This window comes from Mizuhopecten yessoensis, unplaced genomic scaffold (assembly GCF_002113885.1).
Source record: "Mizuhopecten yessoensis strain PY_sf001 unplaced genomic scaffold, ASM211388v2 scaffold716347, whole genome shotgun sequence".
NCBI lineage: Eukaryota > Metazoa > Mollusca > Bivalvia > Pectinida > Pectinidae > Mizuhopecten > Mizuhopecten yessoensis.
Window position 1 is genome coordinate 1,047,447 of NW_018480071.1, and position 13,040 is coordinate 1,060,486.

The following is a 13,040-nucleotide window of genomic DNA, read 5'->3' on the forward strand; positions in this document are numbered from 1 at the left end:
GGCTGAGGGGCGGGGCAATAAGGGGGCAATTTGGCTATATTGCTTTAAGCGACATCTTCTCTGGAACTAAGAGATGGATATCAACCATATTTAACTGGAAGCATCCCTAGGTGGTGTGGATTCAAAATTGTACAAATGGTTGGGCTGACCCCCCAGGGGGCTGAGGGGCGGGGCCAAAAGGGGNGAGGTCTGGCATATTCCGTTGGATCTTATTTGGAGAATATTTTGCCATGATTGCTTAGATATCCAGGTGAGCGATACAGGCCCTCTGGGCCTCTTGTTTTACTAAATTGTCCTTGTCAACCACCCATTCCACAATATAGCCATTTTTCCTGAAAGCTGAAGTGGAATGACGATCAACAAATATGGCTGGGTGTTGCATTAAATTGACTAGATCGTTAGACCGCATTGCAAGGTAAAGTTAGGGAAAGTGTTGATTGGTTATATCATATTTTCTTTGATAACGATGTACAAGATGGTTTGTATCAGATAATTAAGATGTATAGACTTGTGTAGATTTATGTTGACCAAATGATCAAAGGTTTGTGTATTTACCGATCAAAGTGAACACTGATTACAATTGAGGAGTCATGTATATAGACATATAAGTCATCCATTATCGGTATATCTACCGAAGTGTTTATTCCAAACGTAAGCTTTCATTACTTTAGTACAATTATAATATGTTTTAACTAGTAAAGACACTTACGGAATAATAAGGCTGTTTGTATAGATTGTTTGGAAAAGAGAGACAATTTTGTAGGAATTCAAACGCAATGAAAACAATAAATTAGAAACGATATTTTTTCCCCCATGAAATGGAGAAGGATATCTTTCCAAATGCGAACCTGATAGCAATGGAAAGTGCCCGCCTTATAAATGGCCTATTTTCAACCAAATTTGGTAGGCACCTTCCTAATCGGCAAATTTGTATATTAAATTAAATTACCAAAATAATACACACAGTAGGTGATTTATTCCCATGCAATATGTTTTTTTTCTACCTTATTCAATATGCAGATCAATCGTTGAGCATGCCTAGGATATTTTCATGTCCAAAGCTATGTCAACAAAAAAAATTCAACAATCAACCACAGTCTTTGAGGTTATTGATCATGCCATTATATAAATGTTGGTTGTTTTACTTTTTAAGTAACAATTTATACTAATTAGATTTTGTTTGTTTTGTTTATGCGTGGAAACTGTAATTGAACTGTATATGAACATCTGTCTTTGTAATTAAGAAACAGACCAAATTTCCATGATGATTTTAATCCATGAAAGGAACAGTTTTGTAAATATGAATTTGTTTTAACCAAGTTAAGAAACCTAATTTCATATGAAACAGCATATATAATGTAGTTGGTAGTGAGATGGTTAAAACATTACCGTAAATTTATGTAGTATATCTTTTACCAACTTTTGTTACAAAGTTTATTTTCATAATATAAAATACACTGATTTTAACTCTGAATGTGATTTCGAGTCACTGATTTTAACTCTGAATGTGATTTCGAGTCACTGATTTTAAGTGGAACTGGTTACAGAAAGAAGTGTTTTTTTAAATATTTTTATGTTTTTTTTATTGTTTAGATTGATTGTAGTGTGCTAATGTTTGTTTGCCATCATTCTAATGTGGTTTTGTATATGTTTTGTTAAAATTTTGAGAAGCCCATTGATTAAATGATACAATGGAACTTCGTAAATATAAACACTTTTTTTTTTAATGAAATGGTCCAGTCTTATACAGTTTTGTCTGTTTCATGTTCATACTTGATATATACTCAAATGGTTCTAATAATAGCCTTTTCTCCCTGCATCTCTCAATTTTAGCAGAAAACTAATTCTTAATTTTTAAGTTATTTTCCACTCTTATATTCCATTCAATTAATAGTTTTTTTTAGATATGTTACAAGAAATAGAATATGTATCAAGCAATTAATTTGTATCACGAAATAAATGTGTATGATGTCCATATGAGATAAGAGTTATACATGTCACATCGCACCAAACGTACAGGATACAAGAAACTGAATTATAATCTTATAACACAAAGTTCACAAACATAGCTAGCTATCTAACCAGTAGTTAAAATTGAAAACATGGTACAATATTTGTTATGTTTTATGTTAATTTTTATTATACACTATTACAAAGCTATGAGCGAGATGCCTCAGAGAATGTGGGTTCTACTTATTTGATACCCCTCTGCAGGAGCAATCTGAACTGCGCATAGACAAATAAAGACTGAAGCAACGTGCTTTAGACTTACCGTAGGGTCAACTCTTATGCTCAGTTATACACGCCCCTTAATACTCTATTTAAAATTAAGATTCAACTTTGTAAAAATACTCTTATACTGGTTGTTGATTGCATACGTGTCATTTCGGTAGATACAAACTATACATATACACCCATTTTATAACCAGTTTTAATATAAATAAAAATGTTGATGAGGAACAGTAGTGTAAGAATTATACATGAGCTATATACGTCTAGTGTCCAACATAGTAGCGATAAAGATGATATTAACAAAACAATCACGTCGTCTTTTAAAACAAATTTATTTGTTGCAGTGAATCATGACTTTGACTGCGTGCGCGTCACGTGACCTTGCTGCTTCAAATGCGCTGGTCGTGTTCATCAAGTTAAAGTGATGTGTTATCAGTGGCGTTAGATCCACTCCACTGTTGGTAACAAAGTCAAGCGCCGCTGGATAGCTGTCAAATATAAGAATTTTGAAACCACAAAGCAGCCGAACTAGATACAATTTAGAAATGAATTAGATTTTGATCTGACCACCATTCTTGAGTTGCCATAGTGATACATGTATATTTTTAACATATCAAAGTTTAGAGGGTTCGTTCGACTAATGGAACGCTATATTAAAGAAAGCTGGAAAATGTCCCGCAGTTGTTCCGGCCACACTACATCATGGTTTTCAATACATGAATGACATTTGACCCGAATTGAAACAGGCAAACTTATTTAAAGAGAAACATCACGCCCAAACTATTCTCTCGTTACAAGGCGGATATCGGAGTAAATTTACACTGACATGACACTTTTGCTATAGTTTTCCCATTCAATGACAACTGTATATGTTTTCATACACAACGATACATTTTTGATGATCAGCGTGTTTTAGTTTTCTTGGCAATATAACCCATTGTATATACTTGACAATATATGACGATTTTGTTTATAGTTTTTCAAGTATTCCAACACCTTTAATAGCTACTCAAACTCCAGCCTGATAAAGCTGCTCTCTTAACGTAACAGGATTGTTATACTATTTCAGAAATGATCATATCCTCCAAAGGAAAAAAAAAAGGTTTCCATACACCAAGATTAAATTGAAACTCGAAACAGATTTGTTCGCAAACGTACTGGTACATTTTTTACGTACCAATTGGCGTATCTGAAGATACCCTTAATATCCACTTCTTTGGTAGCCGCATGGTTAAGAGGAATGTCTCCACTGTTCTTATGCCGCGCAACCGTCACCACACATCCACCAGGGAAAGTTGCCTGAAAACACGCATAAAAAATAAATGCAAAATGAAATATGAAAGACAAAAGCGTTCTCGGCACCGAATGTAGCATCTTTAATAAAGTCTCTTGTCCAATCTTGGTATGATTGATGCTGGAGCTTTCAAAATTGGAATATGTACAACTAAATGCTACATTACTGAAATGTAGCCATATATGCAACATCATCTCGCTCACCTTCATTCATATTGATAAGCGAAACAAATATGTATTTTGAAAATATCATGTCCAGTCCATGCTAAATCATTGAAACGAAAACATTTGGCAACACCTTACAATAAAACTGTGACCTTGGTAACTGTCAACCAACAATCGTGTTCAGCGTATGCACATCTTTACTGTCTGAGGTAATACCGACCTGTTGCTGCAGATGGACACACTTACGTGTATAGCGGTGGCGTAACTAAGGTCTGCGCCGCTGCATTCTATGGAAACTTCTGGTTGACCTCCCATCATGACCTCGATCTGTTTAGCTAGACACATGGAGTCATCCGATGTCACTTTCAAGGTCAGGTCAGCACCCATCCGATTTGCCATTTCTAAACGGATGTCGTCTATATCTAAGTGCAAAAAACTAATTTTCAGTATTCACAGAAATTTCACAGTAATATACAATGTATAACAAGCAGGCATGCACGTATATCGTTAATTGTACGAAATTACTAATACATGTACATACTTAAAGAGTTTTGTTTATTAATATTCCTTTTTTCTTTTATAGACACTTGATAAGACATGTTTTGATTACATATACGCTTTAAGGATGAGGGTTTCCAATATCTACCATGGTCAACGAAACAGTCAATTTATAGTGATCGTGCTTGCACAAAAAAGAAAACTGCCTATATTTTCTTGTTATTAAGCAATTCATCCGCCAAAAATCCGATGCATATTTCTAAGAAAATTTCAATCCTCGTTATACTTTATTACACATTGTTAGTAGTGCCTGTATAAGGAAATTGAAAGGAACGATGTACACATTTTTGCCGCACTTAATCCCTCTAGTTCAGAAAATGTTCAGCGATTTACTTGATCGTTTTAAGATTTGCTTAAAATGATGGAGCAGAATGTTCAAATCATGCAATTCGTACCAACATTAATATATTTAATTATCAGTACACGACACAAGTTCACTCAATAGTATTCTCCGTTCGTAAAAATAAAAAATGCACGACATACAAATTTGATATGCACCTGTAAACTTCGGTTAAAGATACAGCATACAGAACAAAAGAATTACAGTGTGACATTGATTTGTTTAATTCGTCTATCTGTGAATCATCATTGATGCTGGGAGCCAAACTGGTGGATATCCTTTCAATTGCATGATCGTAAGAGGCGACTAAAGTTCGGATCTTATCTTTTCTCTTCTTTCTAATTTAACTTTCTTCTTCCTAATGTCTCCCTTGACAATGCCTCAGTTTTGGCCATTTGTTGAGTGTTCGCCCCTGTCAGGAAGGCTTTGGGTTCTGTCCCCTGGTCGAGACATTCTACACCTGCTTAACGCTCAGCAAGTTAGGAGTGGGACGACTGGTTCGCCCATTGTCAGTATAGTGTGACCGGGTGGGGCGTCCTGCTGGGTGTCTTCGGCAGTATGTTTCAGTGAGGTAGCACTTTAAAGTTGGCATCAGTTCTGCTCTATCACAAGAAGACAAACACGAACATATCGCAGCCTCCCAAAATACACACGCATACACTACATGCATGCATCTTGCACACAGGGGAGGCCGTCCTTAAATGACCTTATCTGTTAATAGGACGTTAAACAAAATAAAACCAAACCAAATCGCCTGGATTACTGGGTCCGACCTTATTTCATAAACGAACAACTTCGGTCCAACCGGTTCAATCGTTTGCATCGCGATAAACGAAAACGGCCTTGTTTCATGTCCGATCAGAAAATGAAACGCGTTATACCCTCGTATGCCCATGTGCAGAAGGAGTAGGAAGAGGAAAAAGAAGAAGATGAAACGCAGCAAAATCATCAAATCCCCTACTTCGTTTAGGGGACATAGTAGCTGACAAGAGGGTAGATGAATCCCTGGAATTAACTTATGCAATTTACACTGACCGTCCTAGCTGAAGAAAGTGGTACTCTACACGTCTTGGATTTTTTATACAAAATATAGGGGTTACATAGTTCATTTAAACGACTGTTAGTTCACTGAACAAATGTCTGATCCAGACTAGAATACTTTTTGCACTGTTCCAAGTACATTTGGTTTAGAATGTCAGTGCAATTTATGTGTCAACGTATTTTGGATAGATAAGCACTCGGACCATTCGTTTAAAATCCTACTTCCTGGTAGATCATATCTAGCTGTTTGTTCGCAGACGTTAAAAAACATAAATTTTGTAGCCCATCACGTGCTTATGAGAGGCGACAAGCATTGCAGATAAGATCAGTATTGATCTGATGGCAGCAATTGGGACCTTTCTTTTTTTCTTCTAATTATTCTTCATTTTTAGCCCACCATCATCTGATGGTAGCCTATTCAAATCACCCGTGGTCCGTCGTCCGTCCTTAAACAATTCTTGTTATCGGTATTTCTCAAGAAGTACCAGAGGGATTTTTCTCAAATTTTATATGTAGGTTCCCGTTGGTCCTAAGCTGTGCAGGGCAATTTTTGAGACTGATCGGATAATCAACATGGCCGACAGGCAGCCATCTTGGATTTTGATATTGAAAGTTTGTTACCGCTATTTCTCCGGAAGAACTAGAGGGATATTTCTTAAATTTTATATGTAGGTTCCCCTTGGTCCTAGCTGTGCAGGGCAATTTTAGAGACTGATCGGATAAACAACATGGCCGACAGGCAGCCATCTTGGATTTTGATAGTGAAAGTTTGTTATCGCTATTTCTCGGGAAGTACGGGAGGGATCTTTCTCAAATTTTAAATGTAGGTTCCCCTTTCGTTGTGCATGCTACATGTATATTTTGAGACTGATCATAAAAACAAAATGGATTAAGAGAAGAACTAAACAGATCTTTCTCATATTGCAATGATCGATTCTATTTCTTTCACATTAAGTACTGTACTAGTAAATATGTGAAGTGACAAACTCACTTTGAAGATTGGCTTTCATACACATCAGTATTAAGTTTAGATCAAAAGTTACCTCAAGGTGCATTTACTGTTAACATGACTGGATCAAACAGATTAGAGGAAAGAAGAGAAAAGATCGAACTGACAAAGAACTAATGAAGATGGTACAAAGGCGGGCGTCAAGATCCCTCTGGGATCTCTTGTTTAGTATGCCTTTCTTTATTCCTCATGTTAGCCCCATTCTTAGAAAAATGTGTCACGATGGGTAGTATTTTAAAATCCCCCTCGATCATATGTGATAAAATAGTAACAGCGGGGAAGCACAGCAACCGAAATGTAGGTCAACATTGGTAAGGAGCAGTATCAAACTGTCCCTTACATAATTAATCGAATGTGCAATCGTGACATCGCAATCTCACCTGTTATAAGGACCTTTGAAGCCCCCATTTGTTTGGCTACCAGCATTGTCAAAATTCCCACAGGACCTACAGATAAATATATACGGATAATTATATAGTTTATAAAAACAGAAAGTGTATTGACAGTATCCAAAGTAAGTCGGAAACTAAACATTGTTAGCTTTGATGTATTCTCTTCAGTAAGTAAACGAATTGCTCGAATTGTTTTCAACCGAAATTCAATGTTTGGTGTTTGATATTTTTAAAAAAGCATTCCTGTCAGAGAATATGTGACATCCTTTTAGTAAAATTTTTATAGCAGACGTGTTTTTATTAGTAGTGTTTTTACGTAATGTGGTGATTAATATCTTCGAACACATTTGCCTTTACATAGCTAATAAATTTACCCCGAACGCCGCTGCAAATTTCTACAATAATGTTAAGTACAGCTGCACTTTGCTATATAATGATGATGTCATTAGTTATTTCTTTATTTGTTGAATAACACACTGCTGGTACGGGAATAACACCGATGCTGAAATTATCCGCTCGCTATGTATATTTGACGATCAACGTCATATTTGCCGAATTTTGTGAGAACTAATCATTTGGTGAAGTCATCTCGTATCCTGGTTCAACCTAGGAATCGTTGACCTGACCCGATCGTTCGTCAGATAAAAGTACCACAGTGCACATTTCACTACTGTACCTATCGTAAGGTTCCGAGATCTATCCTGGTTGTACTTAGTGAACGTAAGTACACCAAATACTATATAACAAAAATGTTCGTGGGTACTTTACTTCGTGGTTTGAAGCCATTTAGATCGTTTCGTCGTACAAACTTTCGTGGGTATCTTATATTAAAAAACAGTAGTCACGTAAATCATTTGAATTAGTTGTTTTTATTTATAAAACCACGAATATTTATACACAACGAAGCTTTCATGTTATACAGTAAGATACTTGCCCGATACTTTGTAACAATAGGACTAACGTGGATGATGTTGTGTCCTTATGTTGTTTGAATTTGGGGAATTACTCCAATTAAATGTTTCCTTAAGAGGATCACATTAAAAACACCACTGATCACTCCACAATGATTGCCAGCTTCATATAAAGATTGAAATGCATGTTTGTCAGCAACTGGTTTCGATTTTTTATGATAAATGTTGTGTTTTGTTATTGTTTGTTTTTAGGAGATAATGATTGCTCTCCTCAGTGCCTATTTTGCATTTGGTGTATCTATTTTGGGTTCTGCTTATACACCTGTCCCTTTTTATATATATATACATTATGTAGATTTCATATCGTTGATTATATTTAATGTTCCTCTGAATAGAATCCTAAAAACACCTAAACTGGATTATTTAACAAATCAATCGAGGACTTACCTGAACCACATACTAGCACTTTAGTTCCAAGTGCCACGTTACCACGACGACAGCTGTAAATAGCCACCGCCAGGGGCTCTAATAGAGCACCCTCGTCCAGACTCACTTGGTCTGGAAGTCTGCAAGCAAGAGATTAAATACAATATGTCACAAGGGAAAGTAGTTAGACGAAGAAGGTGACCCTGGTGTCAGGTAGCTTGACAACACTGTTTGAAAAAAATGAAGGTTTAGCTGCATAAATACTTGGAGGATACTATTTCCGGGAATAACCTAGACACCATCCTCCCTTTTCACCGCTAAAGTGTCTTTTTATCATTTGAAGCACATTACATAACACATAAGCTGGCTTTGTTTATCGTATTTTTCAATTTTAAATTGATTTAAGTATTAATAAGGCTAGTCAGGCGTTTTTATTGAAAGCATTCCTGCCTCAGCAAGAAAGTTAATAGCATGTCCAAGAAACAATTATATATAAATACTTATCAAGTAGATCCGAAATTGTTTTAATTAGAATCAAAACTTACTTAAAGCAGAAGTCAGCCGGGTGTTTGTAGTACCTACAAAGGTTGCCGTCGTCAGGGGGCGTGGCACAGAAACATATCTTTTTACACAGGTTGTATCTACCCTTCTTACAGAGGGCACACTTACGACAAGGAACGCCTGGCTCCACCGCCACCCGGTCACCTAGGAAACAGATACTAACATCATTACGTCATGCCTATTTACATTAAGGAGATGCAAATGTGACTCTTGCTTGACCCTGCTCTACCCGTTCTCATCTCTCACCAGAGTTATCTCCCCCTTAATAATCCTGTCAGAGTCATTTTCTCTAATAATAATATCCGACATTTATATAGCGCCCTATATAATTTGTAAAATCACTCTAAAGCGCTTTACAACGTATGGATAATAATATTAGTTATAATTGTTAAGCAAAGGGACTTAAATCACCATTATACATTACGCAAGATAATCATATCAACACATTAATGTCTACAAAATGCAGACGTGATTTAATGTAATCAATTCAATGCCATAGATTTATTAACAGACAATATATTTAAGTCATAAAATATTCAAACTGTTTAATTATTTATATACATTTGAATCGCACAAACAACAACAAAAAACACTAAGAATGATTTATAATATAGCTTACCTATTGTAAGCGACTTTACTCCTGGTCCGACTCTCGCAACAGTACCACTCCCTTCATGTCCCATCACCATAGGCTGCCCGAGGGTGAAGATGCCACACTTGCCCTCGATCCAGTACTTGAGGTCCGATCCACATATTCCCACAGATCCCATGGCCAGTAACACTTCTGTAACGAGATTTATATCGTCTATGGCATATAGTCAATGGGCAGTGGGACATTTGGAGTTCTAACATTAATTCTTTAACTGTCAACAAATTAAAGCGGAAAATAATACATCTGCAATAATTATGTAAACGGAGATAACGTTCTCGAGTCTAGTTGATTTTATTTTGTTATATGACAGAAATCTTTGTAAATGATAACATGAAATCATGATTCCGAACGATTTTACTCATTTTGCAAACGCTAAGTCTCTGTGCAATTAGAAGGTACCGAAGTTCAGTTTTGTTACAATATTCTGCTAAAGAGTTTGTTTGTTTGTTTGTTTGATTTTGTTTAACGTCCTCTTAACAGCTAAGGTCATTTAAGGACGGCCTCCCCTGTGTGCAAGATGCATGCGTGTAGTGTATGTGTGTGTATTTTGGGAGGCTGCGATATGTTCGTGTTTGTCTCCTTTTGATAGCGCGGAACTGATGCCGACTTTATAGTGCTACCTCACTGACACATACTGCCGAAGACACCCCGCAGGACGCCCCACTCGGTCACATTATACTGACAACGGGCGAACCAGTCGTCCCACTCCTAATTTGCTGAGCGTTAAGCAGGTGTATAAACTACCATTTTTAAATACTTTAGTATGTCTCGGCCAGGGGACAGAACCCAAAGCCTTCCTCACAGGGGCGAACGCTCCACAAATGGCCAAAAGTGAGGCGTTGTCAAGGGAGAAGAAAGTTATTTAGAAAGGAGAGAAGAGATAAGGTCCCAAATGTAGTCGCCTCTTACGATCATGCAATTGGGGGCAGCAGGTACAATTCTTACGCCCTACCTACAGGGGTCCTAAAGAGTTTAACAAATTTAATGTTTTGTTTGATTATTTTATTATCCTGCTTAACAGAATTTTATATTTATTTTGAAGATTAATCAGAGATACGAACCATTCTCCTCTAGTTCCGGTACGGCAATTTTCTCCTTAAAAATAAAACAAACATTACCTGATTATATAAGTACATTCGTTTTTACAAAAATGGAAGGAGCGTTATTAGAAAGTATACTGTGGGCGGTATCACATATGAAACCATTTACATACATATTTTGAGGGATTTCCGTATTTTCTAATTTATAAAAGGTTATAAGCACAGTCCTGAAACACTGATACATTATTGACTTAAAGCCGGTCATCCATTGTTTCTAGTGTAAATCATATGGTTGTCTACATATTTGCGATAATACCCTGCTTTCTAATGAAATAAACGTTTGAGGCTATAATTAGGTATCAAAAGTTAATAACTTTGACATTTATCATTTGCAGTTTTCAACATACATACTTCATGTGTATCGTTTAATGCTACACTTATAAATATAGGTCACCTTATAATGTGAGATATCGTGGTATCTATGTAAAGTGCATACACACAATTAGACCTTCACTGATAGTGACGGCGAGGGCACAACAGCTGACATTTTAAAGAACGATACGCTCCATCTTCACAGACTAGAAAAGAACTCTACACGTAGACGACAGCGATCGTGACAAAACGCACAAAAAACGGACAAAACAAAGTACAAACAAACAGGAATTCTGAAACGTCCTTGAATGGAATGACAATTTACATATTGCATTTGAGGACACCACAGCTGGCACTGTTTAGAAGACATCTGTTACATTAATAAATACACTGTGATTTGTGGACTAGTGATATAGTTGTATGTGTTATAGTGAAAACGGTTTTTATCATTAGTTGAGTTTGTAGGCTTCTCACATTTTTTAAAACTTAATTTAGTATTAAGTTGACAAACCTGATGAATGCTTACTAATATCATATAATTACAGCGTATTTTCTTATCAGCATTGTTAGCTTACACTACCTAATTCACAGTGACTTGGCACATATGATATACAGTGTAACTGTTTGCACAGATTACTATACAATGTACGACGGAACAGATTACAAAACATTGATATATACATATGTCTGGCCCCTGTGCCCTAAGGTGTACTATTTTTTCATTATAATTGTTTATTGTGTAAGAATAGGTAATGCATCGTTAAAACGTGTCAATACACAACGGATAAAATATACTGCGTTACGAATACGACAATACACAAACAATAAGTCTTACCAGGCGAATGTCGAGCTTCCCATGTAATACTGCCGCCAGATTGCCCGTTACAGAATCACAAGGGGACGCCATGACAGTTCTTCTCCAGGCCAGCACAATGTCGGCTAACACAATCTCACAAAAGTAGGTTCCACGTGCCTTATCTGACGATCTATGTGTACACATACTAACTGTATCGTTCTGGTTTATTTCATTTTTGACATACGAAAACAGATTGATCACAGTATTTTTTGTTATTTTCATTCACATCACGGAATGACACAGGAGCCAAATAAAATGGTGCTGAACATGATTCAAGTACAAGTATTGATATGAGTATGATTATCTGGCGAGAGTCTGGTCGGAAGCCATTGCGTGTAGTGTATGCGTGTATATTTTAGGAGGATGCGATATGTTCGTGTAATTGAGATCTGTTATATTATCATAAAAAACATTCTCTGGTTAGCTGAAGGTCAATGCAGTCTAATAACAAGTGTTTCACTGTAAATGGTTTGTGACATGCTATGCATTAAGGCTGGTCTTCGCTTTTAAATGACCAAGCCGGAGACGGGCAAGGACAACCTCGTCTCGGCGGTTTTCTCTATAGCCTGGATACCATTAACCGATTTTCGGTTTGACACAGTGTAATTTATTGTATACGCATTGATTCCAATTATTTTGCCACTTTGACCTTACAGAATTTGTAATTAACGGTTTAAAATCTGTAAAATGAAGTTTAATATCAACAGGTGGAAGCTTTGGCGGCACTATCTGCATTTTCATTACCTGGTATTCCCACATGTCCGGGGACCCAGCATAATGCAATGTGACATTTTGAGGTAATAATAATATGTTATCGTGTTTATATTTTCCTTATTGAGATAAACTTCAAAGTTTTGTTGCGAATGCTTTATAAAACAGATAAAGAATCAGAATATATTATTGACTTCGGTACACAATTTGATTTAATGTGTTCAAGGGCCAGATAGATAGCGTTGGCTTCTGCAGAAAATATTGATGCATCATTTGGCAACCGGCATCGAAAAGCAGCATATATTGCAACTATGTCTGCGGCGACTTTATGATTGTCTTTCGAACCATAAGTATGAAATGATTTTAAGTCCTCATGGTTAGTCAGGGGTTGTATTTATATGCAATTGAACAAAATCCTCTCATTCCTACAGGAAAAGGAGGATTTTGAAGAATTTGCTATGTTTCCACAATTGGGCCCCGC

General features: G+C 36.5%; 1 protein-coding gene across 1 annotated transcript; it reads right to left on the bottom strand.

Annotated features, from left to right (window-relative positions):
* Nucleotides 1-280: 280 nt before the first annotated feature.
* On the bottom strand, nt 281-12,119 carry LOC110443461 (sorbitol dehydrogenase-like). Its single transcript, XM_021487686.1, has 9 exons — nt 11,828-12,119; nt 10,642-10,675; nt 9,548-9,712; nt 8,913-9,072; nt 8,389-8,507; nt 7,019-7,084; nt 3,937-4,112; nt 3,410-3,531; nt 281-2,720 (listed from the first exon to the last, which is right to left on the bottom strand). The coding sequence occupies exons 1-9, from the start codon at nt 12,068-12,070 to the stop codon at nt 2,564-2,566; spliced, it is 1,242 nt and encodes a 413-aa protein (XP_021343361.1). The 5' UTR covers nt 12,071-12,119; the 3' UTR covers nt 281-2,563.
* Nucleotides 12,120-13,040: the final 921 nt, after the last annotated feature.

What these genes read in the sequence shown, in the direction of transcription:
- LOC110443461 (XM_021487686.1), bottom strand. Translation starts at nt 12,070, where the DNA reads ATGAAAATAACAAAAAATACTGTGATCAATCTGTTTTCGTATGTCAAA. An exon ending in GGAAGCTCGACATTCGCCTG is followed by an intron (nt 10,676 to 11,827) that starts GTAAGACTTATT and finishes TTTATTTTTAAG; the next exon opens with GAGAAAATTGCCGTACCGGA. An exon ending in CCGGCTGACTTCTGCTTTAA is followed by an intron (nt 8,508 to 8,912) that starts GTAAGTTTTGAT and finishes TCTTGCTTGCAG; the next exon opens with ACTTCCAGACCAAGTGAGTC.